This window comes from Notothenia rossii (genome assembly GCF_949606895.1).
Source record: "Notothenia rossii genome assembly, chromosome: 7".
NCBI lineage: Eukaryota > Metazoa > Chordata > Actinopteri > Perciformes > Nototheniidae > Notothenia > Notothenia rossii.
The window spans coordinates 276,811-299,670 of record NC_136905.1 but is presented as its reverse complement, the minus strand read 5'-3'; the positions used below and the strand labels follow the sequence as shown (position 1 = coordinate 299,670).

The 22,860-nt window shown below is 46.7% G+C and overlaps 1 protein-coding gene across 1 annotated transcript in view; it reads left to right on the top strand.

Moving 5' to 3' along the window:
- Positions 1-11,418: 11,418 nt before the first annotated feature.
- Positions 11,419-22,860, top strand: part of gon4lb (gon-4 like b) — an 88,458-nt gene continuing 77,016 nt past the window's right edge. Inside the window, exons 1-7 of the mRNA XM_079691828.1 lie at positions 11,419-11,539; positions 13,563-13,757; positions 15,154-15,228; positions 18,827-18,877; positions 18,999-19,031; positions 22,256-22,351; positions 22,675-22,776. Of these exons, the coding sequence (XP_079547954.1) occupies positions 11,519-11,539; positions 13,563-13,757; positions 15,154-15,228; positions 18,827-18,877; positions 18,999-19,031; positions 22,256-22,351; positions 22,675-22,776 (573 nt within the window). The 5' untranslated portion in view covers positions 11,419-11,518. The remainder of the gene's footprint in view (positions 11,540-13,562; positions 13,758-15,153; positions 15,229-18,826; positions 18,878-18,998; positions 19,032-22,255; positions 22,352-22,674; positions 22,777-22,860) is intronic.

Here is a 22,860-nt window from a genome sequence, read left to right as displayed (position 1 = left end):
CCACGACTGTTACAATGAAGGCTCGATATTCAGCTCACGGCATATAGGTGTAAGCAGGGGTCAAGTGCTATTTTTATAGGTGATGTGTGGACGTCACATAGGGGGGTCCGGGGGCAAGCTTCCCCGGGAAGATTTATTTTTAAATATTGAAGTTAAAAGCATCAATCTGGTTCACTTTGAGAGCGAAAGGAAGAGATCTATGGATACATCTCTCAACACCCATATGAAACAGAACTGTAAACAGATTCACTTTTTCTTTATGGATATTTTACAAATCACCCTTTTAAACTTTGTTATTTTTTTACTGTCATATAGTATTTCATACCTGTTTTTCATTTATTCTCTTATTTTTTTATAACTATAATGATCATATAAACGTGTGCCTCGGAAATAATTGTTTACATTAATGGTGACCAAACCGTTTGAGACCCACTGAGATAACACTGAGAGTCCTTTAGCTCACTGAGCCTCTCAGTCTGACAGGAGAGGACTCTCCTCCACTTTGCTGTTGAAAAAACTCCTTATATCCGTTAGCGTAGCTCGCTAGCACCAGAAGCTAACAGCAAGGATCACCGGTACCGGTGCGCTCTCTCTCTCTCACGCGCACACAAAATGGCTCGTTCCACACACACACACAGAGCCGAGCTTTAATGAAACAGAGACCCAGACGTAATAGTACTGCATCATATTATTTTCGAATCAATAATTTTTCAAATTATGATTTTTTTTTTTTTTTTTTTTAATCTTTTTTTTTTTTTTTTTATAACCATTTTTCCTCCTGGTCTCTCGCGCCCCCCCTGGCATGCCTCTGCGCCCACCAGGGGGGGCGCGCCCCCCACTTTGAGAACCACTGCTCTACAGTGTGTCTCTACAGTGTGTCTCCACAGTGTGTCTCTACAGTGTGTCTCTACAGTGTGTCTCCACAGTGTGTCTCCACAGTGTGTCTCCACAGTGTGTCTCTACAGTGTGTCTCTACAGTGTGTCTCCACAGTGTGTCTCCACAGTGTGTCTCTACAGTGTGTCTCTACAGTGTGTCTCCACAGTGTGTCTCTACAGTGTGTCTCTACAGTGTGTCTCCACAGTGTGTCTCCACAGTGTGTCTCCACAGTGTGTCTCTACAGTGTGTCTCTACAGTGTGTCTCCACAGTGTGTCTCCACAGTGTGTCTCTACAGTGTGTCTCTACAGTGTGTCTCCACAGTGTGTCTCCACAGTGTGTCTCCACAGTGTGTAATGTAATTTCCCGTGTTCCGTGAATGCAACAGAGGCAAGGCACCAGACCAACCAGAGAGTTGAATGGAAATAAACATGTCTTATTGGCTGACAGGTACCCAGACCCGGCGCCAGAAGGAATCTAAAGGGAGGGCGCACAAAGCCGTCACGTGCTGCGGGCCAGCGGCACAATATATATCAAACAGCAAGGCCAACAGCATTGTGTAAAGACGCTATATATCAAACAGCAAGGCCAACAGCATCGTGTAAAGACGCACACTTATCGCAAATAAACACAAATAAAGGGCAACATAGAAACCACTTTTGAAACATTGTGTGCGTGGAAGCACAAACACGGTGAATCACGAGCAAGGCACACACTGGGTAAGGATGGCAGCTTCCTCATCGCTGCATTCGGAGAGAAATAGCAGAGACGGAGACGATGAAGTGTTCAGCCCTCCTTGAGCATGGTTCATGTTCCTCTGCCTGACTCGGACATGCTGTGGAGTGAATCGAGTCTCCTCTGAGAGGGAGCTGGTTGACAGCTAAAGCTGTAATATCAACGACAGCTGACACGTAGTAACGGTTCAGCTGACCTGCACCAAAGTACTCATTTCCTTATCTCTCTCTCTCTCTCTCTCTCTCTCTCTCTCTCTCTCTCTCTCTCTCTCTCTCTCTCTCTCTCTCTCTCTCTCTCTCTCTCTCTCTCTCTCTCCACAAACTCTCAGATGAAATGTGTTCTTCTGATGCGGCATGTCTTATCAGTCCTCTATCAGTCTGTAATGCGTGTTTCCAGTCCCAAAAAGCTTAGACAGTAAAAGCCACATCCAGGGGCGGACTGGCCATTGGGAATACCGGGAGTTTTCCCGATGGGCCGGTGCTGTGCGTGAAAAGATAAATAATAAAATTAACAACATTTTGTTTTTTTTGTTTGCCTAAATCCTACCGGCCCACATTTGTTAGTGTTCCGGCCACTCCCTTTTTTTTTTTTGCTTACCTAAATCCTACCGGCTAGTACAGGTAGTAGCTAGTACAAATGTAACAGGGGGTGAGGTCACCCCCCTGACCTCACCCCCTGTTACATTTGTAAGTGTTCCGGCCACTCCCTGGAGGGGTGTGACCCACACCCCACTGGGCTGGGCTGGGCTGGGCTGGGCCGTTTTGATAGGCTACCTATGTTCTATCTATCAGATAGTTTCACTTTCACACATCAGGCCCGTAGCAGCTGTCACTGCGCAGTGAACGATCAGGAGTGAGTGACTGAGAGACCTAGCTGGCAGTTGCTGGATAAACAAGCTCCGTTGGCAGGGAAACGGGGTTCAGGGGGAGTGGCTGTACCCGTAGGATAGAAAAGGGGAAGTGACGTCTGACTCAGAGGTCGCGCGGCTGTGGAGAAGAACGTGTTGCCCACATTCTGTGACTGAGTTTAGGCTAGCTAGCTAGCAGGTTTATTGTTTTGGGTGCAGTCACTTTGCCTCCACTTGCTGAATAAATGTTGAAAGAAAAAGTAAGTCTGTTTACAGTTCTGTTTCATATGGGTGTTGAGCAGTGCTTGAATTGGAATAAAAAAGGTGCCAGTACTCTAAATCAGCAACAAGTATTTGGCACAAAGTCATAGTATATCCTATAATGCTGGTGGGTGTGTCTCTTCACTGTATATTTTAGAAAGGCTCACTGTACTTAAACAAAATGACTCAGGGTGCATCTGGAGATTAGAGGGGGTGCAGTGGTAAAGATCTATTTTAATAAGTGGGGAGTGGACCTGACACCCTCTAGTCTAGGGGGGTCCGGGGGCATGCTCCCCCGGGAATTTTTTTTTTTAAATATTGAAGTTAGATGCATCAATCTGGTGCACTTTGAGAGCAAAATGAAGAGATATATGGATACCTCTCAACATCCATAATGAAACAACTGTCAACAGATTAACTTTTTCTTTATGGATATAAAAGAAAGTAAAGCTTGACTCCTACTGGCTGGTTAGATGACTCCTCGTCCCTGAGGCCACTACCAGCTTTTTGTGCCATTTTGCTGGATTTATTTGTCAATAGCGTTGCTGCACAAAGTGATAGCCCTCTAGTTTAAATCTACTACCCAAAAAGAAACATATGGAGATGGGTTACTATTTTTTTTTAAATTGCAAATCTATTTGGGATAAGATTTTTTTTTAAATGTTGGACTTAAATGCATCAATCTGGTGCATTGTGAGGGGGAAATAAAGAGACTACACCCATATGAAACAAAAATGTATACATTTAAATAATCATAAAATCATAAGAACATGGCCATAACCAATAACATACAATATCCAATATGAAAAAACATTGAAACTTGTTTATTTATTTGTTTTTGGTTCATTTATAGTTGTGAGTGTGTCTGGGCTCCTGAATCGGCCTCTCCTGTCTCCCTCCTCTCCCCCCTGCTCCTCTTCGAGGCAACAGCAAAGACTAGTTTTAGCTCTCAACAAGTTTATCTTACCTTTTTTCACCTAGTTAACATTTTGTTTGTATTATTCATGCATATTTTACTAATCACTACCCCCTCAAATGGAAATATGTGTTTACATAAATGGTGACCGAACCGTTTGAGACCCACTGAGATAACTTAAACTAAGTGAACTATCTAAAGACTCAGAGAGTAATTTACCTCACCAGAGCTGTAGTTATCAGCCTCTCAGTCTGACAGCAAAGGACTCTCCCTCCACCTTGTTGTTGAAACAGCTCCTTATATCCGTTAGCGCAGCTAGCTAGCACCAGATGCTAACCACAATACACGTAACCGGTGCGCGCGCTTTCTCGCTCGCTCGCGCCACACATACACCAACACACACCCTCCCGAGCTTGAATGACACACAGAGACCAATCGAGGGCATTAGTATGATCTGTATGAAAGTGGCAATGTCGGCAGGCCACGTCATGTAGACAGCCAGTCACCCTCTGTGAGGCAGAGTCAGACCCACATTTGCGCTGCGTTGCGTTTACAATATATACGTATATTGCCGGCTGAGTACCGGCATTTTACTGAGTACCGGCACCTTGCCGGTACTCAGTAAGAAGTGCCGGTACCACATGGGTAAAAATCAGAAGTGCCGGTACTGCGTACCGGTGAGTACCGGCCCAATTCAAGCACTGGTGTTGAGAGATCTATCCATAGATTTAGTCTCTAATGTTGCTCTCAAAGTGCACCAGATTGATGCATTTAACTTCAACATATACAAAAAAAGTCTTCCCGGGGGAGCATTCCCCACGGACCCCCCTAGAGGAGATGAGGTTCACCACCTGCCCACACCCCCTGTTAAATTGTCTCACCCACATTGAGGATGCTTCATGTTTTATTCCATGTGTCAAGTCAGGCAAATGGGGTCAAAATGTTTTTGCATCAATGATCTGTTAACATTAGAATCACTTAATATATGCTGTAACTATTTTTGCTCTTGGCAACTCAAGGGCTCAGGTGATGTGATTACTAAATGAATAATGGTCCTAAATAACATTAAATGCAGGGTATTTAGTTAAGTAACATACTTTAGTCGCCGGCCGGCCGATACATGCCGCGCATTAAGGCCTGTCTGTCAATTAATCCCTGGGCCACTTTTTCCTTCCAGTCCGCCCCTGGCCGCATCAGATGAAGACGTATTGACTTCAAAGTGTCTACAGGAGGAACAAAAGGCTGCGTCTGCTTTGAACCAGCCTTCAAGCCGGTCTGTTGTTTACCATGCAGCGGGACAAGTGAGCTTCTTTCCTGAAAACAATCAGTTTCACCTGGTTGGGTTTATTAACCCCAAGGTGACCTGGGGCTGTTGGTCTTTGAGCGGTTGCTGGCCCAAAAGTACCTGTTGATGTGCTGCAAGGTAGCGTCTGTATGGGGGCACCGGCACGGAGGAGGAGGAGGAGGAGGGGGGGAGGAGGAGGAGGAGGGGGAAGAGGAGGAGGAGGAGGAGGAGGGGGGGGAGGAGGAGGAGGAGGGGGATGGCGGGTGTGGTGCAGGGTGTGGCAGCGCAGGTGGTGATGGTGAGGCACAAGGAGCTGTGCCTCGGAGGGCAGCGTTGGTGGCGGCCTCCTTGATGAGTCAGGTCTCTCTAACTCAGCCCCGGGGTCTGCCGAGGTCAAGCTTGTGACATTAAGGCGTGGTGCAGCAGCGGGTCCCCAGCAGCACCATCGGCTGCAGTTCTTTCACCGCTTTTTCATTTTAATAAATCCTTAGACCTTTTGAGCCAATTTCTGATGTCCATTTTGTAATTCAAACAGAAATGGGAGTCTACAGAATGCACAATAAACAAATCCAGAATAGGCGGCAGAGAGTGTGACGCTGTGATTGGTCTAAATGTGGACGAATCACGAATCACAACACACACATGAATTTATTTGAAGTAGCCTGCGATTTATTTATTTTTTACTATCTGACATAACATACATCGTAGTATAAAAGTTCACCGTTTATTTATAATTAAAAAATAATAAATAAATTATAAAAAACGTGTTTATTAGGGGAGGGCAGGAATGTCAAATGGGAGGGCCTGGCCCTCCCACGGCGCCGGGCATGCAGGTACCTATCCTGTGAGCTCAGACAATGTTTAAAATAAAGTGTCAGTCTCGGACTCAGACTTTTTGAAGATGGACATAAGAACATTTGTTCTTAAAAAAGACGACAATTCTCAAGTGGTGGCTCACACAACAAGCCCAGAGCCACCACTTGAGCCAGGTGAACAAGGTATGTAAATGTCAGTAACTTCCAAGTTATGCAAACATGTAAGCAAAGCATAAATTACAGCTAAGTTGACGTTACTTTGAATCGCGGGGGTAAGCTAAACCGTTAGCAAGTAGCTATAGCTAGCCAGATATATTAAATAAACACTTTGTCATATAATCTAAATGTAATGTTTTTTAGCGTTATCTGGTGATTTCAAAGAAAGCTCTCTGGGAAATGTTGACTTACTGTTCGACATGAAGCTAGAAGCTACCTTACAGTACACAGTTGATCCTGAGTCCTGTCAGTTAAAGTGTTTCACAGTTAGCTTAGCTAAGCATCAACCTAGCACTGAAATATATGGATGTTATGTGACAGTATTTCTGAGAAACAGTCAGCTGAAATGGTGGCATAGTTGCCTCTGCTTTACGTATCGACAGCATGTTTGAACGTATTTGCAGCAGTAAATGTGGCTGTTTGGCCACTGACGTTGCCATAACAACACCTGAATTTAAATGTGCAACCTCTTTTTGTGACAGACTTTTGCATTAAATTATAATTCTTCTGAATGATATTCCTAGTGACAGATAGTTTCTATGTGAACATTATGAGATGAACAGCCAGAGAGAATACATGAAAAACAGTTGTGAAATACTATATGACAAAGCAAGAATACAGTTTGAAAGGGGAGTGATTTGTAAAATATCCATAAAGAAAAATCTGAGCATGCCCCCGGACCCCCTAGAGGAGGTGAGGATCCCCCGAGAGGATGTTAGGTCCACGGTGTTTACATGCTTATTTATACAATATGTGTGCTTATACTAACATCACAAGACAAAAGTTGGTTCCGTGTTGTGTGAAGTGAGAATGCGCTAGAGCGAGGGGGGCCCCCAAGCCAAAGCTCGCTTAGGGCCCCCAAAAGTCTAGGGCCGGCCCTGGTGGTTTATATCCCCTGTGAAGGCAGTTGATAATAAATGAACAGTAGTTTACAGATTTTAGATGAATTATATTCCGTTGTGGTTCCAGGGTTTCTCAACACTGAGGTACTCTCTACACTCTCTAACTACCTGTCTGTCTGTCTGTCTCTCACCTACCTGTCTGTCTCTCACCTACCTACCTGAGAGACTGTCTCTCACCTACCTACCTGTCTGTCTGTCTGTCTCTCACCTACCTACCTTGAAGATTATCTTGTAGTGAGAAGGGACAGGAACGTGAATGGAGGTGGTGTCTGCATGTACATACATAAAGACACCAATTTCAAAAACCGTACTGGCCTGCATCATGAAAATATTGAATCTGTGTGGGTTGAAATTCTTTTTGACAATGCTAAATCTGTAATAGTCGGGACAATCTATAGACCACCGGAACAGAGTGACTTTTATGATACATTAGATGGGTGTTTGGCTGAGGTGGGGGATGTAGAGACAATTATTATTGGAGACTGGAACACGGATATGCAACGTAAAGACACGTCCGTCTTCAAGTCCTTCAGTAGGATTTGTGATATGCACGGCTTCAGCCAGCTAATCACCCAACCCACCCGGGTATGTGAAACAACACAGACTACCATTGATCTCATTCTGACCTCTGACAAGTCCAAGATCTCCAGTAAAGGGGTTATAGCATGTGGTTTAAGTGATCATTTTATGATATTCTGTAACCGCAAAAAGCTAAAACAAAAGGCCGGCTGTCACAAAACAGTCATATCTAAAGACCTCAAAAAGTACTCTAGCGAGGCCTTTAACCTAGAACTGGAGAGCCTGGACTGGTCAGATGAGCTCAGTGGTACGCAAGTTGAAGAAACATGGCTTGGTTTCAAAAATAAATTCTCTGCAATACTCAATGATTTGGCCCCCCTAAGAACAACCAGGGTAAAACATCGTGCTGAGCCGTGGATGCACTCCGGCATACTGACCGTCATGAAAACCAGAGACAAAGAATGCTCTGAGTTTCATAAAAGTCAGTCAATGATTTCCAAAAGCACGAGCAGTGAACTCCTGGCCCACGTGACTGAACTAAAAATGGAAAGAAACAGACTAAGAAATGACGTAAGCTCCATGATCAAGATAATGCTCTTTTCAAAAGCTAAAAAGACACCAGAGCCTGTTTTAGATATTGTATCAACGCAAGGAACAAAACTTGAAGTTGTTGCCTGTTACAAATACCTTGGTATCTTGCTTGATGACTGTCTCTCTTCTAAACTTCATGTCAATAACCTGCTTAAAAAACTGAGGGTTAGGCTAGGTTTCTTTTTCAGGAATAAGTCCTGTTTCTCGCTTGAGGCCAGGAAAAGGCTAGTCACTGTGACCTTTTTACCTGTGCTGGACTATGGTGATCTGCTGTATATGAATGCACCTGCCAACTACCTGAGCAAACTAGATGCTGCGTATCATAGTGCTCTGAGATTTGTCACAAACTGTAAAGCACTTACTCATCACTGTACCCTGTATACCAAGGCAGGTTTACCATCACTCACTGTACGGAGGCTCAGTCACTGGTACACTTTTATCTATAAAGCTATGTTGGGCAAACTCCCGTATTATATCTGTTCATTGATAAAGCAGAAAGTTGCAAGCAGCTATTGTCTGCGATCACAGGATATAGTCTTGTTAGATGTGCCACGAGTAAGGACTGTCTTAGGTAAGACAGCTTTTATGTGCGCAGCTCCACTTGCTTGGAACAGTCTACAGGCAAAATTGAAATTGAGCATTTTTATTTCTTTGAATGTATTTAAGGCACGTCTAAATGAAATGATTTCTGACACTCTGGGTATTTGTAAATGTTGAATATGTAAATATGATATCCTCTGTTGTTTGTTTGTTGTTTTTATGTTTCATGTGGAACTAAATGATGCAGGTCTCCCTTGTAAATGAGATCGATGATCTCAAGGGACCAATCTGTCTAAATAAAGGTTTGAAATTAAATGAAATGAAATCAAAACTGCCAAAAAGAATTTCATCAATGTCAAAACGGAGGAAAACCAAAATAAACCCCGTGAACTTTGGAAATGACTCAATAACCAGCTTGGCTGCAGTAAAAAACTCAAAACGAGATTTTCGAACTTAAACATAAAGACAGATAACAGGCTCATCACAGACAAACTGGACGTGGCCATACTTGAACATTTTTTTCACAAACATAGCCACAACTCTTGTAAATAAATGACCCTCCCACTCAGGGCTTTTTGGAGTAGATCACATCATGACCTACTACAGAAACCTAGGGGTACGCCAAGATGATTTCAGTCTAGCAAGGGTAACATCAGCAGAGGTACTCATTAAACTGAGCGCCCTCCAACCTAACGAGGCCACTGGCCACGACAACATCCCCTCCAAACTCCTCAGAGACACAGCAACCGCCATCTCACCAGTCATAGCTCACATAATGAACCTCTCCATAAAACAGGGACACGTACCCAAAGACTTCAAAATTGCAAGAGTAACCCCCCTGCACAAGAAGGGCAGCAAATTGGACCCAGGCAACTACCGCCCTGTTTCTATACTTACCTCCATCTCGAAAGTCATGGAAGAAATAGTATATGAACAGGTCGAAAAGTACCTCGCGGACAAGAAACTAATCTATGAATTTCAATCTGGCTTTAGAACATCCCACTCCACTGACACACACCTTCTTTATTTGAACGACCACATCAAACAAGAGGTGGACGAGGGCAGATACTGCGGCATGGTGATGCTGGACCTGCAAAAGGCCTTCGACACTGTCAATCACCCCATTCTGATTGACAAGCTAAAAGCAATTGGTTTTGATAAACTATCGGTGAGCTGGATGCAATCCTACCTGGAGGGGAGAGAACAGATGGTGGAGGTAAACGGTACTCTGTCCCCCCCCCTCCCAGTGAGCTGTGGTGTTCCACAAGGAAGCATATTAGGTCCGTTACTGTTCCTAATTTATGCAAATGACATGTCATCAGCATGTGACTGCAACTTGTTCCTGTTCGCGGACGACTCAGCCCTGCTGGTCTCTGACAGGAGCAGATTGCAGGTTGAAAAAACCCTCAGCTCCGAGCTCGGCAGAATCTGCACCTGGCTCGCCGATAATAAATGATCATTACACCTGGGTCAAACAGAGTCCATTCTCTCCGGTTCAAAACATAATCTCAGCAAGACCAACGACTTCTCAGTTGCAGTGGGCGACATTATTGTCTCAAGTAAGAAGGAAATGACATACCTAGGATCTATTCTTGAGGCAAACCTCTCCTGGGACAAAATGGCATCCAATGTAATAAAAAAAGTCAATCAAAGAACTTCCTCTACCGGATCTCCTCTCTGGTAAACAACAACACCCTGAAGACTCTGGCAGGAGCACTCATTCAAGGGTACTATGACTCTGCTTGCACGTCATGGTACCATAGCACCTCCAAGGCGCTAAAAACAAAACTTCAAACATCAAACAATAAACTGGTCAGACTACTGCTTGACCTTTCATCTAGAACCCACCTCACCTCTGCCCACTTTGACAACCTAGGATGGCTTAGAGTAGACGACAGAGTACAGCTACTTGCAATGGGCCTGGTCTACAAGATCCACTACACCTCTATGGTACCCATGTACATGTCAAAATTCTTCCCAAAGGTCAAGGAATATCATGATCATAACACCAGAGGGAGCTCCACAAATCATCTAAAACCCAGATTTGGCACAAAAAAAGGGGAATACACGTTTCGCAATTGTGCCACATCAAGGTGGAACGCTCTTCCCTCTACTGTAAAGGAAAGTAAAACTATTCTTACCTTCAAAACCTCTCTTAAAGAGCACCTTCGGGGGAGAGCATTGCAAAACTGGCTCCGGTAATGGTACAAATCTCAACCTGTCGTACAATGGACAGCTTCCCCCCCCCCCCATCTATGGATATACTCGCATTTTAGACTCTGTTACTAACTGGATATCTGTAGACTTGGTATGTCTTAAATGTCCGGTTAGGATGTATTAGAACGAAATCTAAAATGAAAATTGTAAATAAGCCATCTGTATGTCAAATATGTCTTGTATGTCTTAAATGATATGATGAATTGGAAATGGGGGACCCTGATGTAAACAAGACGAAAGTCTTTCTCTGGTCTGCATCCCCTTAACAATTGTATGTTTTGAGCTGTACTGTACTGTACCCAATATACAAGCTGTTAATAAACTTTTCAATCAATCAATCAATGTCTGTCTCTCACCTACCTACCTGAGAGACTGTCTCTCACCTACCTACCTGTCTGTCTGTCTGTCTCTCACCTACCTACCTACCTGTCTCTCACCTACCTGTCTGTCTCTCACCTATCTGTCTGTCTGTCTCTCACCTACCTGTCTGTCTGTCACCGTTGTGGTTCCAGGGTTTCTCAACACTGAGGTATTCTTTAAAATGTCTCACCTGTATTCTAAAAGTTTAACCACAAAACAAACCATTATAAAGATTTAAAATGAGAGCATTTGTTCAAAGACGGGTAAGAATGTTTTATTATATGTACAGAATACCCCCCCCCCCCCCTCACAGCAGGGGGCGCTGTTTACACTGACACTCCTATTGTGAAGGACTCAGACCGGAAGTGCTGTTGTTATTTCCGGAAGCGACTAACAGAGAAGCTAACAGCTAACAGAGATGTCGGAGTAAGAGAAAGAGATGTCTTCTGACTGTGAGAGGGTGAGACTTTACACTTGATATACTCTATATACTCGATATACTCGATATACTCATATTAAACTCTGAAGTTTGCTTCTCCCGCTGCTCAGTAAACGGTTAGCTTAGCTCTGCTACACGTTGTAATGAAGCTAACTGAGCTAACTGAGCTAACTGTTATCTGTGAATAAAACACACAGATCTTAAGCTTTTTAAAAACGAACAGAGGTGTAAAGTAACTAAGTACATTTACTACAGTCTTTAAATACAATGTTGAGGTACTTGTACTAGCTTTAGTATATTACTACCTTGTACTTCTACTGCATGGTGTACTTCTACTACAGTTCAGAGGTACATGGTGTACTTCTACTGCACTACAGTTCAGAGGTACATGGTGTACTTCTACTGCACTACAGTTCAGAGGTACATGGTGTACTTCTACTCACTACAGTTCAGAGGTACATGGTGTACTTCTCCTCTCTACAGTTCAGAGGTACATGGTGTACTTCTACTGCACTACAGTTCAGAGGTACATGGTGTACTTCTACTGCACTACAGTTCAGAGGTACATGGTGTACTTCTACTCTCTACAGTTCAGAGGTACATGGTGTACTTCTACTCACTACAGTTCAGAGGTACATGGTGTACTTCTACTCTCTACAGTTCAGAGGTACATGGTGTACTTCTACTGCACTACAGTTCAGAGGTACATGGTGTACTTCTACTCACTACAGTTCAGAGGTACATGGTGTACTTCTACTCACTACAGTTCAGAGGTACATGGTGTACTTATACTCCTCTACAGTTCAGAGGTACATGGTGTACTTCTACTCCTCTACAGTTCAGAGGTACATGTTGTACTTCTACTCTCTACAGTTCAGAGGTACATGGTGTACTTCTACTCTCTGCAGTTCAGAGGTACATGGTGTACTTCTACTCACTACAGTTCAGAGGTACATGGTGTACTTCTACTCTCTGCAGTTCAGAGGTACATGGTGTACTTCTACTCTCTACAGTTCAGAGGTACATGGTGTACTTCTACTGCACTACAGTTCAGAGGTACATGGTGTACTTCTACTCACTACAGTTCAGAGGTACATGGTGTACTTCTACTCACTACAGTTCAGAGGTACATGGTGTACTTCTACTCTCTACAGTTCAGAGGTACATGGTGTACTTCTACTCACTACAGTTCAGAGGTACATGGTGTACTTCTACTCACTACAGTTCAGAGGTACATGGTGTACTTCTACTGCACTACAGTTCAGAGGTACATGGTGTACTTCTACTCCTCTACAGTTCAGAGGTACATGGTGTACTTATACTCCTCTACAGTTCAGAGGTACATGGTGTACTTCTACTCACTACAGTTCAGAGGTACATGGTGTACTTCTACTCACTACAGTTCAGAGGTACATGGTGTACTTCTACTCACTACAGTTCAGAGGTACATGGTGTACTTCTACTCACTACAGTTCAGAGGTACATGGTGTACTTCTACTCACTACAGTTCAGAGGTACATGGTGTACTTCTACTCACTACAGTTCAGAGGTACATGGTGTACTTCTACTCCTCTACAGTTCAGAGGTACATGGTGTACTTCTACTCCACTCCATGTATTTAATCCCTTTAGTTACTTCTCAGATGTGGATGAATGATGTGAAATCTAATCAAGTGTTAAATCAGACTTTAGTTCCACCTGGAGTAAATCCACCAGCTACCCTGCAGTATACAAAGTCATTCAAACTAGCTGCACCTTTACCAGCTTTGAGAACACTTTCATGATCAATCATTATAAAACATATCATATCTATTATTCTGAAATGGACCAATCAAACAATGACTACTTTTACTGTAGATATACGAGTACTTCTCCCACGCAGTGTGATGCTCAGACACAAGAGCTTTCACATCAGGTTGTTGTTATTTACTAAAGGCTGAGGTCACAGGTCATTACAATAATGTTTGATTCAAACAAATACAGAGACCAAAGAGAGCTCAAGAGTTTAATTGTGTTGTTGTTGATCTGTGTTGTTGTTGTTTCAGCGGAGGCGTCCGGCCCCAGAAGACTCCTGTCCTCTTCAGAGTAAGTGTGTGCGTATGGAGAGACGTGCTGAAGCTGGCGTTGCCATGACGACCAGCGAGGCCAGCGAGGACGAGCTGAGGTGCCTCGACGTCCACCTGGACAGGAAGTCCCGCCTCCTCAACCTCACAGCCAACCACGTGCGAGCCATCCTGCATGTGAGACACACACACACACACACACACACACACTCACACTCACACTCACACTCACACTCACACTCACACTCACACCCCCACACACACACACACACACACACACACACACACACTCTGACACACATTACATGTTACTTGTTAGACGCTTTTATCCAAAGCGACTAACATACTGAATACTGTGGGCAATCCCCACAGGAGCACTTTGGGGTGAAGTGTCTCAGGGACACAACAACATGCTGACTGCAGTGGGGTTCACTGACTGACTGACACACACACACACACACACACACACACACACACACACACACACACACACACACACACACACACACACACACACACACACACACACACACACACACACACACACACACACACACACACACACACACACACTAGGGGTTTCACCAACTAATCGACTAGTCGACTACCTTTACCACTAGTCGGCGCTGTAGGCCCTAGTCGACTAGTCGTGGAAAGAAATGGAGGTAAACGAGGTGCTGCAAAATGCTCCAAAACACGTCCGACATTCTTATGTATGGCAGAACTTCAACGAAGATGTAACCAACTCCACAGTGAAGTGTCAGTTGTGTACAGCTGTACTGAAGTACAATACAAATGCATCTGCTATGCGCAACCATCTGAAGATGAGACACCCGCTGCCGACAGCCAGCACTAGCAGTAATGCTAGCACCAGTGAGCAACGGACCGGCGTCAGCGCTGAACAGAGGCAAACGAACAGCAAGAAAACACGGGTCAACAGTGATGCGGATGATGAGCTACGGGATTACTGCCAGCGGACACCGCATATCCCCACAATGGATAATCCACTGGAGTGGTGGGCAGAAAACGTGCACCGCTTCCCCCGCTTTCGAGGAGCTACCTGGCTATTCCAGCCACAAGCACCCCGAGTGAGAGGGGTTTTTCCCTGGGAGGCAACACTGTCACCCGAAAGCGGTCAAGCCTCCTTCCCTCACATGTCGAGGCGTTGTTGTTCAAACCAAACATATGGAAAGGTGGACGTTATCGTGGAGGAAAGCGAATAAAGTGTTGCGCACTGGATTTACATGGCATTTATGTAAACAAGAGTTTTTTGCTGTCGATTTTGGTGAGTCCAGTGTTTGTTATTTACTCAGCCATGTAACACAAATTAAAATGCAGTGCTTAATGTTACTGTATGAGTTCCAATAGAAAATACAGTTGTACACCTCTCTTTGTGTGTCTCTATTATGACGTAACTACTAGTCGACTGCTATTTTGAAAAACTAGTCGACTAGTAAATATTGGTAGTTGTGAAACCCCTAACACACACACACACACACACACACACACACACACACACACACACACACACACACACACACACACACACACTGACAGTGTGTGTGTGTTTCAGGAGGTGATCACAGATGAGCGTGTGGTGGAGATGATGAAGGCGACGATCAGAGACACTCAGGACCTGCCCATGTTCGTGAGTACCTGTCTGTCTGTCTGTCTCTCTAACTACCTGTCTGTCTCTCCTACCTGTCTGTCTGTCTCTCTGTCTCTCACCTACCTGTCTGCCTGTCTCTCACCTACCTGTCTGTCTGACTCTCACCTACCTGTCTGCCTGTCTCTCACCTACCTGTCTGTCTGTCTCTCACCTACCTGCCTGTCTGTCTGTCTGTCTCTCTCTCACCTATCTGTCTGTCTGTCTCTCACCTGCCTGTCTGCCTGTCTCTCACCTACCTGCCTGTCTGTCTGTCTGTCTGTCTCTCACCTACCTGTCTGTCTGTCTCTCACATACCTGTCTGTCTTTCTCTAACTACCTGTCTGTCTCTCACCTACCTGTCTCTCCTTCTCTAACTACCTGTCTGTCTCTCTCCTACCTGTCTCCCTGTCTGTCTCTCACCTACCTGTCTCTCACCTACCTGTCTGTCTGTCTCTCACCTACCTGTCTGTCTTTCTCTCACCTACCTGTCTCTCTGTCTCTAACCTGTCTGTCTGTCTGTCTGTCTCTCACATACCTGTCTGTCTTTCTATAACTACCTGTCTGTCTCTCACCTACCTGTCTGTTCTTCTCTAACTACCTGTCTGTCTCTCTCCTACCTGTCTCCCTGTCTGTCTCTCACCTACCTGTCTCTCACCTACCTGTCTCTCTGTCTCTCACCTGTCTGTCTGTCTGTCTGTCTCTCACATACCTGTCTGTCTTTCTATAACTACCTGTCTGTCTCTCACCTACCTGTCTGTTCTTCTCTAACTACCTGTTTGTCTCTCTCCTACCTGTCTCCCTGTCTGTCTCTCACCTACCTGTCTCTCACCTACCTGTCTGTCTGTCTCTCACCTACCTGTCTGTCTGTCTCTCGTCTACCTGTCTGTCTGTCTCTCACCTACCTGTCTGAGGTAGGTGAGAGACAGATGGCCTGTCGCGATAATCAATAAATTGACTTATCGTACGATAAATAAAAATGGACTCGATAACTTTTCTGAGCTCGATAAATTGCTGTTTACATACTGTCCGTGTTTGTTTACATAAGGATGTGACCAGCATTTTAGCCAGGCGCGCTGTGAGGGGCGGGGCTCACACACAGCCCGGCGCGCTGTGAGGGGCGGGGCTCACACACAGCCCGGCGCGCTGTGAGGGGCGGGGCTCACACACAGCCCGGCGCGCTGTGAGGGGCGGGGCTCACACACAGCCCGGCGCGCTGTGAGGGGCGGGGCTCACACACAGCCCGGCGCGCTGTGAGGGGCGGGGCTCACACACAGCCCGGCGCGCTGTGAGGGGCGGGGCTCACACACAGCCCGGCGCGCTGTGAGGGGCGGGGCTCACACACAGCCCGGCGCTGTGAGGGGCGGGGCTCACACACAGCCCAGCGCGCTGTGAGGGGCGGGGCTCACACACAGCCGGGCGCTGTGAGGGGCGGGGCTCACACACAGCCCGGTGCGCTGTGAGGGGCGGGGCTCACACACAGCCCGGCGCTGTGAGGGGCGGGGCTCACACACAGCCGGGCGCTGTGAGGGGCGGGGCTCACACACAGCCCAGGACACAGCCAGGTCAGGACACTCCGCGTGCAGCAGCGTAGCAGCCACATTAATAATATAGAGACAAGCACGAGACAACGTGTGACTTACTCGAGGGGAATTTGAAGTTAAATGGAAGTGGTTGCAAAACCTAATGCCATCTCCGGTGTGGGAATATTTTGAATTCAAGCCAAATCAACGAGGCGCACCTACGGACTTCAATGTGCCGGGCGTTGTGTCGCATTTGTTTAAAAAAGGTAGCAACAAAAGCTAGCAATACGACCAACCTTAAACTACACCTCAAACACAACCCCCCCATTCCGTGTTCCAGCTGGGAGCGAACACGGCAGCTGGAGATGGAGAGCCCCTCCCTTCCCGACAGTTAGCAATCAAAGATGCATTTGCCCGACAATGCAAACATGTTGGTGTTCCTTGCTCGAAATCTTTGAAATACAGATTTGGATATGGCCTGCTGAGGCATCTGGGTCTTTGGATGGACTGTTGTTTTAAGGAGGTGTTTTTTTTGCTTGTGAGACAATGTGTGCTCATATTTATTTATATACTACTCTCACCTACATGTCTGTCTGTCTCTCACCTGTCTGTCTGTCTGTCTCTCACCTACCTGTCTGTCTGTCTCTCACCTACATGTCTGTCTCTCACCTACCTGTCTGTCTGTCTCTCACCTACCTGTCTGTCTGTCTCTCACCTACCTGTCTGTCTGTCTCTCACCTGTCTGTCTGTCTCTCACCTACCTGTCTGTCTGTCTCTCACCTACCTGTCTGTCTGTCTCTCACCTGTCTGTCTGTCTGTCTCTCACCTACCTGTCTGTCTGTCTCTCACCTACCTGTCTGTCTGTCTCTCACCTGTCTGTCTGTCTCTCACCTACCTGTCTGTCTGTCTCTCACCTGTCTGTCTGTCTGTCTCTCACCTGTCTGTCTGTCTGTCTCTCACCTACCTGTCTGTCTCTCACCTACCTGTCTGTCTGTCTCTCACCTACCTGTCTGTCTGTCTCTCACCTACCTGTCTGTCTGTCTCTCACCTGTCTGTCTGTCTCTCACCTACCTGTCTGTCTGTCTCTCACCTACCTGTCTGTCTGTCTCTCACCTACCTGTCTGTCTGTCTCTCACCTACATGTCTGTCTGTCTCTCACCTACCTGTCTGTCTGTCTCTCACCTACCTGTCTGTCTGTCTCTCACCTACATGTCTGTCTCTCACCTGTCTGTCTGTCTCTCACCTACATGTCTGTCTCTCACCTACCTGTCTGTCTGTCTCTCACCTACCTGTCTGTCTGTCTCTCACCTGTCTGTCTGTCTCTCACCTACCTGTCTGTCTGTCTCTCACCTGTCTGTCTGTCTGTCTCTCACCTGTCTGTCTGTCTGTCTCTCACCTACCTGTCTGTCTCTCACCTACCTGTCTGTCTGTCTCTCACCTACCTGTCTGTCTGTCTCTCACCTACCTGTCTGTCTGTCTCTCACCTGTCTGTCTGTCTCTCACCTACCTGTCTGTCTGTCTCTCACCTACCTGTCTGTCTGTCTCTCACCTGTCTGTCTGTCTCTCACCTACCTGTCTGTCTGTCTCTCACCTACCTGTCTGTCTGTCTCTCACCTGTCTGTCTGTCTGTCTCTCACCTACCTGTCTGTCTGTCTCTCGCATACCTGTATGTCTGTCTCTCACCTACCTGTCTGTCTTTCTATAACTACCTGTCTGTCTCTCACCTACCTGTCTGTCTGTCTCTCACCTACCTGTCTGTCTGTCTCTCACCTACCTGTCTGTCTGTCTCTCACCTACCTGTCTGTCTGTCTCTCACCTACCTGTCTGTCTGTCTCTCACCTACCTGTCTGTCTGTCTCTCACCTGTCTGTCTGTCTCTCACCTACCTGTCTGTCTGTCTCTCACCTACCTGTCTGTCTGTCTCTCACCTGTCTGTCTGTCTCTCACCTACCTGTCTGTCTGTCTCTCACCTACCTGTCTGTCTGTCTCTCGCATACCTGTATGTCTGTCTCTCACCTACCTGTCTGTCTTTCTATAACTACCTGTCTGTCTCTCACCTACCTGTCTGTCTTCCACCAGGAGCAGAAGATGACTCGATCCAGACTGAAAGAGGCTGTTCAGCAGGGACAGGTGAACTCAACCTCCCAGAATCCTCCCTGATACTGAAAGCAATCAGAACAAATTTGACCTCTCTGTCTCTCACCTGCCTGTCTCTCACCTGTCTGTCTCTCACCTGTCTGTCTGTTTACAGCCACTGAACTGGAGTCTCTCAGCAGTGAACAAGGTCAGTCTGCAGGATGGTGTCTGTCTGAACGTGTCTGTCTCTCTCTGTCTGTCTGAACCTGTCTGTCTCTCTGTCTGAACCTGTCTGTCTCTCTGTCTGAACCTGTCTGTCTGTCTGAACCTGTCTGTCTGTCTCTCTGTCTGTCTGAACCTGTCTGTCTCTCTGTCTGAACCTGTCTGTCTGTCTGAACCTGTCTGTCTGTCTCTCTGTCTGTCTGAACCTGTCTGTCTCTCTGTCTGAACCTGTCTCTCTGTCTGAACCTGTCTGTCTCTCTCTGTCTGTCTGAACCTATCTCTCTGTCTGAACCTGTCTGTCTCTCTCTGTCTGTCTGAACCTGTCTGTCTCTCTCTGTCTGAACCTGTCTGTCTCTCTCTGTCTGTCTGAACCTGTCTGTCTCTCTCTGTCTGAACCTGTCTGTCTCTCTGTCTGTCTCTCCCTGTCGGTCTCTCTGTCTGAACCGGTCTGTCTGAACCTGTCTGTCTCTCTCTGTCTGAACCGGTATGTCTCTCCCTGTCGGTCTGAACCTGTCTGTCTCTCCCTGTCGGTCTGAACCTGTCTGTCTCTCCCTGTCGGTCTCTGTCTGAACCTGTCTCTCTGTCTCTCTCTGTCTGAACCTGTCTGTCTCTCTGTCTGAACCGGTCTGTCTGTCTCTCTCTGTCTGAACCTGTCTGTCTCTCTCTGTCTGAACCTGTCTCTCTGTCTCTCTCTTTCTGAACCGGTCTGTCTCTCCCTGTCTGTCTGAACCTGTCTGTCTCTCCCTGTCCCGGTCTGTCTCTCCCTGTCTGTCTGAACCTGTCTGTCTCTCCCTGTCGGTCTCTCTGTCTGAACCTGTCTCTCTGTCTCTCTCTGTCTGAACCTGTCTGTCTCTCTCTGTCTGAACCTGTCTCTCTGTCTCTCTCTTTCTGAACCGGTCTGTCTCTCCCTGTCTGTCTGAACCTGTCTGTCTCTCCCTGTCGGTCTCTCTGTCTGAACCTGTCTGTCTCTCCCTGTCGGTCTCTCTGTCTCAACCTGTCTGTCTGTCTCTCTCTGTCTGAACCTGTTTGTCTCTCCCTGTCTGAACCTGTCTGTCTGTCTGTCTGAACCTGTCTGTCTCTCCCTGTCTGAACCGGTATGTCTCTCTCTGTCTGAACCTGTCTGTCTCTCTGTCTGAACCGGTCTGTCTCTCTCTGTCTGAACCGGTCTATCTCTCTCTGTCTCAACCGGTCTGTCTCTCTCTGTCTCAACCGGTCTGTCTGTCTGTCTGAACCTGTCTGTCTCTCTCTCTCTCTGTCTGAACCTGTCTGTCTCTCTCTCTCTCTGTCTGAACCGGTCTGTCTCTCTCTGTCTGAACCGGTCTGTCTCTCTCTGTTTGAACCTGTCTGTCTCTCTGTCTGAACCTGTCTCTCTCTCTCTCTCTGTCTGTCTGTCTCTCTGTCTGAACCTGTCTGTCTCTCTCTGTCTGAACCGGTCTGTCTCTCTCTGTTTGAACCTGTCTGTCTCTCTGTCTGAACCTGTCTGTCTGTCTCTGTCTGAACCTGTCTGTCTCTCTCTCTCTCTGTCTGAACCGGTCTGTGTCTCTCTGTCTGAACCTGTCTGTCTCTCTCTGTCTGAACCTGTCTGTCTGTCTCTCTGTCTGAACCGGTCTGTCTCTCTCTGTCTGAACCTGTCTGTCTCTCTGTCTGAACCTGTCTGTCTCTCTGTCTGAACCTGTCTGTCTCTCTGTCTCAACCTGTCTGTCTGTCTGTCTGTCTGTCTGTCTGTCTGTCTGTCTGTCTGTCTGTCTGTCTGTCTGTCTGTCTGAACCTGTCTGTCTGTCTCTCTCTGTCTGAACCTGTCTGTCTGTCTCTCTGTCTGAACCGGTCTGTCTCTCTCTGTCTGAACCGGTCTGTCTTTCTCTCTGTCTGAACCGGTCTGTCTCTCTCTGTCTGAACCTGTCTGTCTGTCTCTCTGTCTGAACCGGTCTGTCTCTCTCTGTCTCAACCGGTCTGTCTCTCTCTGTTTGAACCGGTCTGTCTCTCTGTCTGAACCTGTCTGTCTCTCTGTCTCAACCTGTCTGTCTCTCTCTGTCTGAACCTGTCTGTCTGTCTCTCTGTCTGAACCGGTCTGTCTCTCTCTGTCTCAACCGGTCTGTCTCTCTCTGTTTGAACCTATCTGTCTCTCTGTCTGAACCTGTCTGTCTCTCTGTCTCAACCTGTCTGTCTCTCTCTGTCTGAACCTGTCTGTCTCTCTCTGTCTGAACCTGTCTGTCTGTCTGTCTCTCTGTCTGAACCGGTCTGTCTCTCTCTGTCTGAACCTGTCTGTCTCTCTCTGTCTGAACCTGTCTGTCTGTCTCTCTGTCTGAACCTGTCTGTCTGTCTCTCTCTGTCTGAACCTGTCTGTCTGAACCTGTCTGTCTGAACCTGTCTGTCTGAACCTGTCTGTCTGTCTCTCTGTCTGAACCTGTCTGTCTGTCTCTCTGTCTGAACCGGTCTGTCTCTCTCTGTCTGAACCTGTCTGTCTCTCTGTCTGAACCTGTCTGTCTCTCTGTCTGAACCTGTCTGTCTCTCTCTCTGTCTGAACCTGTCTGTCTCTCTCTCTGTCTGAACCTGTCTGTCTCTCTCTGTCTGAACCTGTCTGTCTCTCTCTGTCTGAACCTGACTGTCTCTCTCTGTCTGAACCTGTCTGTCTCTCTGTCTGAACCTGTCTGTCTCTCTGTCTGAACCTGTCTGTCTCTCTCTGTCTGAACCTGACTGTCTCTCTCTGTCTGAACCTGTCTGTCTCTCTGTCTGAACCTGTCTGTCTCTCTGTCTGAACCTGTCTGTCTCTCTCTGTCTGAACCTGACTGTCTCTCTCTGTCTGTCTCTCTGTCTGAACCTGTCTGTCTCTCTCTCTGTCTGAACCTGTCTGTCTCTCTCTCTGTCTGAACCTGTCTGTCTCTCTGTCTGAACCTGTCTGTCTCTCTCTGTCTGAACCTGTCTGTCTCTCTCTGTCTGAACCTGTCTGTCTCTCTCTGTCTGAACCTGTCTGTCTCTCTGTCTGAACCTGTCTGTCTCTCTGTCTGAACCTGACTGTCTCTCTCTGTCTGAACCTGTCTGTCTCTCTCTGTCTCAACCTGTCTGTCTCTCTCTGTCTCAACCTGTCTGTCTCTCTGTCTGCAGCTGTCTGTCTCTCTCTGTCTCAACCTGTCTGTCTCTCTGTCTGAAGCTGTCTGTCTCTCTGTCTGAACCTGTCTGTCTCTCTGTCTGAACCGGTCTGTCTCTCCTCAGCCTCCCCAGTTCGTGGACATAGATCTGGATGAGGACTCGTCAGATGAAGAGTATTGTCCCGATGATGAAGAGGAGGAGGAGGACACAGCTGAGGAGGTGAGGACCTGATGATCTGGGTTAGAGGTGTCTCTGGTCAGAGTTAGGGTTTAATGTGTGTGTGTGTGTGTGTGTGTGTGTGTGTGTGTGTGTGTGTGTGTGTGTGTGTGTGTGTGTGTGTGTGTGTGTGTGTGTGTGTGTGTGTGTGTGTGTGTGTGTGTGTGTGTGTGTGTGTGTGTGTGTGTGTGTGTGTGTGTGTGTGTGTGTGTGTGTGTGTGTGTGTGTGTGTGTGTGTGTGTGTGTGTGTGTGTGTGTGTGTGTGTGTGTGTGTGTGTGTGTGTGTGTGTGTGTGTGTGTGTGTGTGTGTGTGTGTGTGTGTATAGACCTTCTTCAGTGATGCAGACAGCTTGACTTCACCTCCCAGAATACATCAGAGCTCTCAGCCCAGACGTCTGGCAGACCAGAGGACTGAAGAACCGCTACAGGTACCACTCGCAGATTCTTGTTAGGCAATTTCAAAATATTACATTTGACCAGTTCTTTAGATCTTTGCAATCCTGCTTGTGACT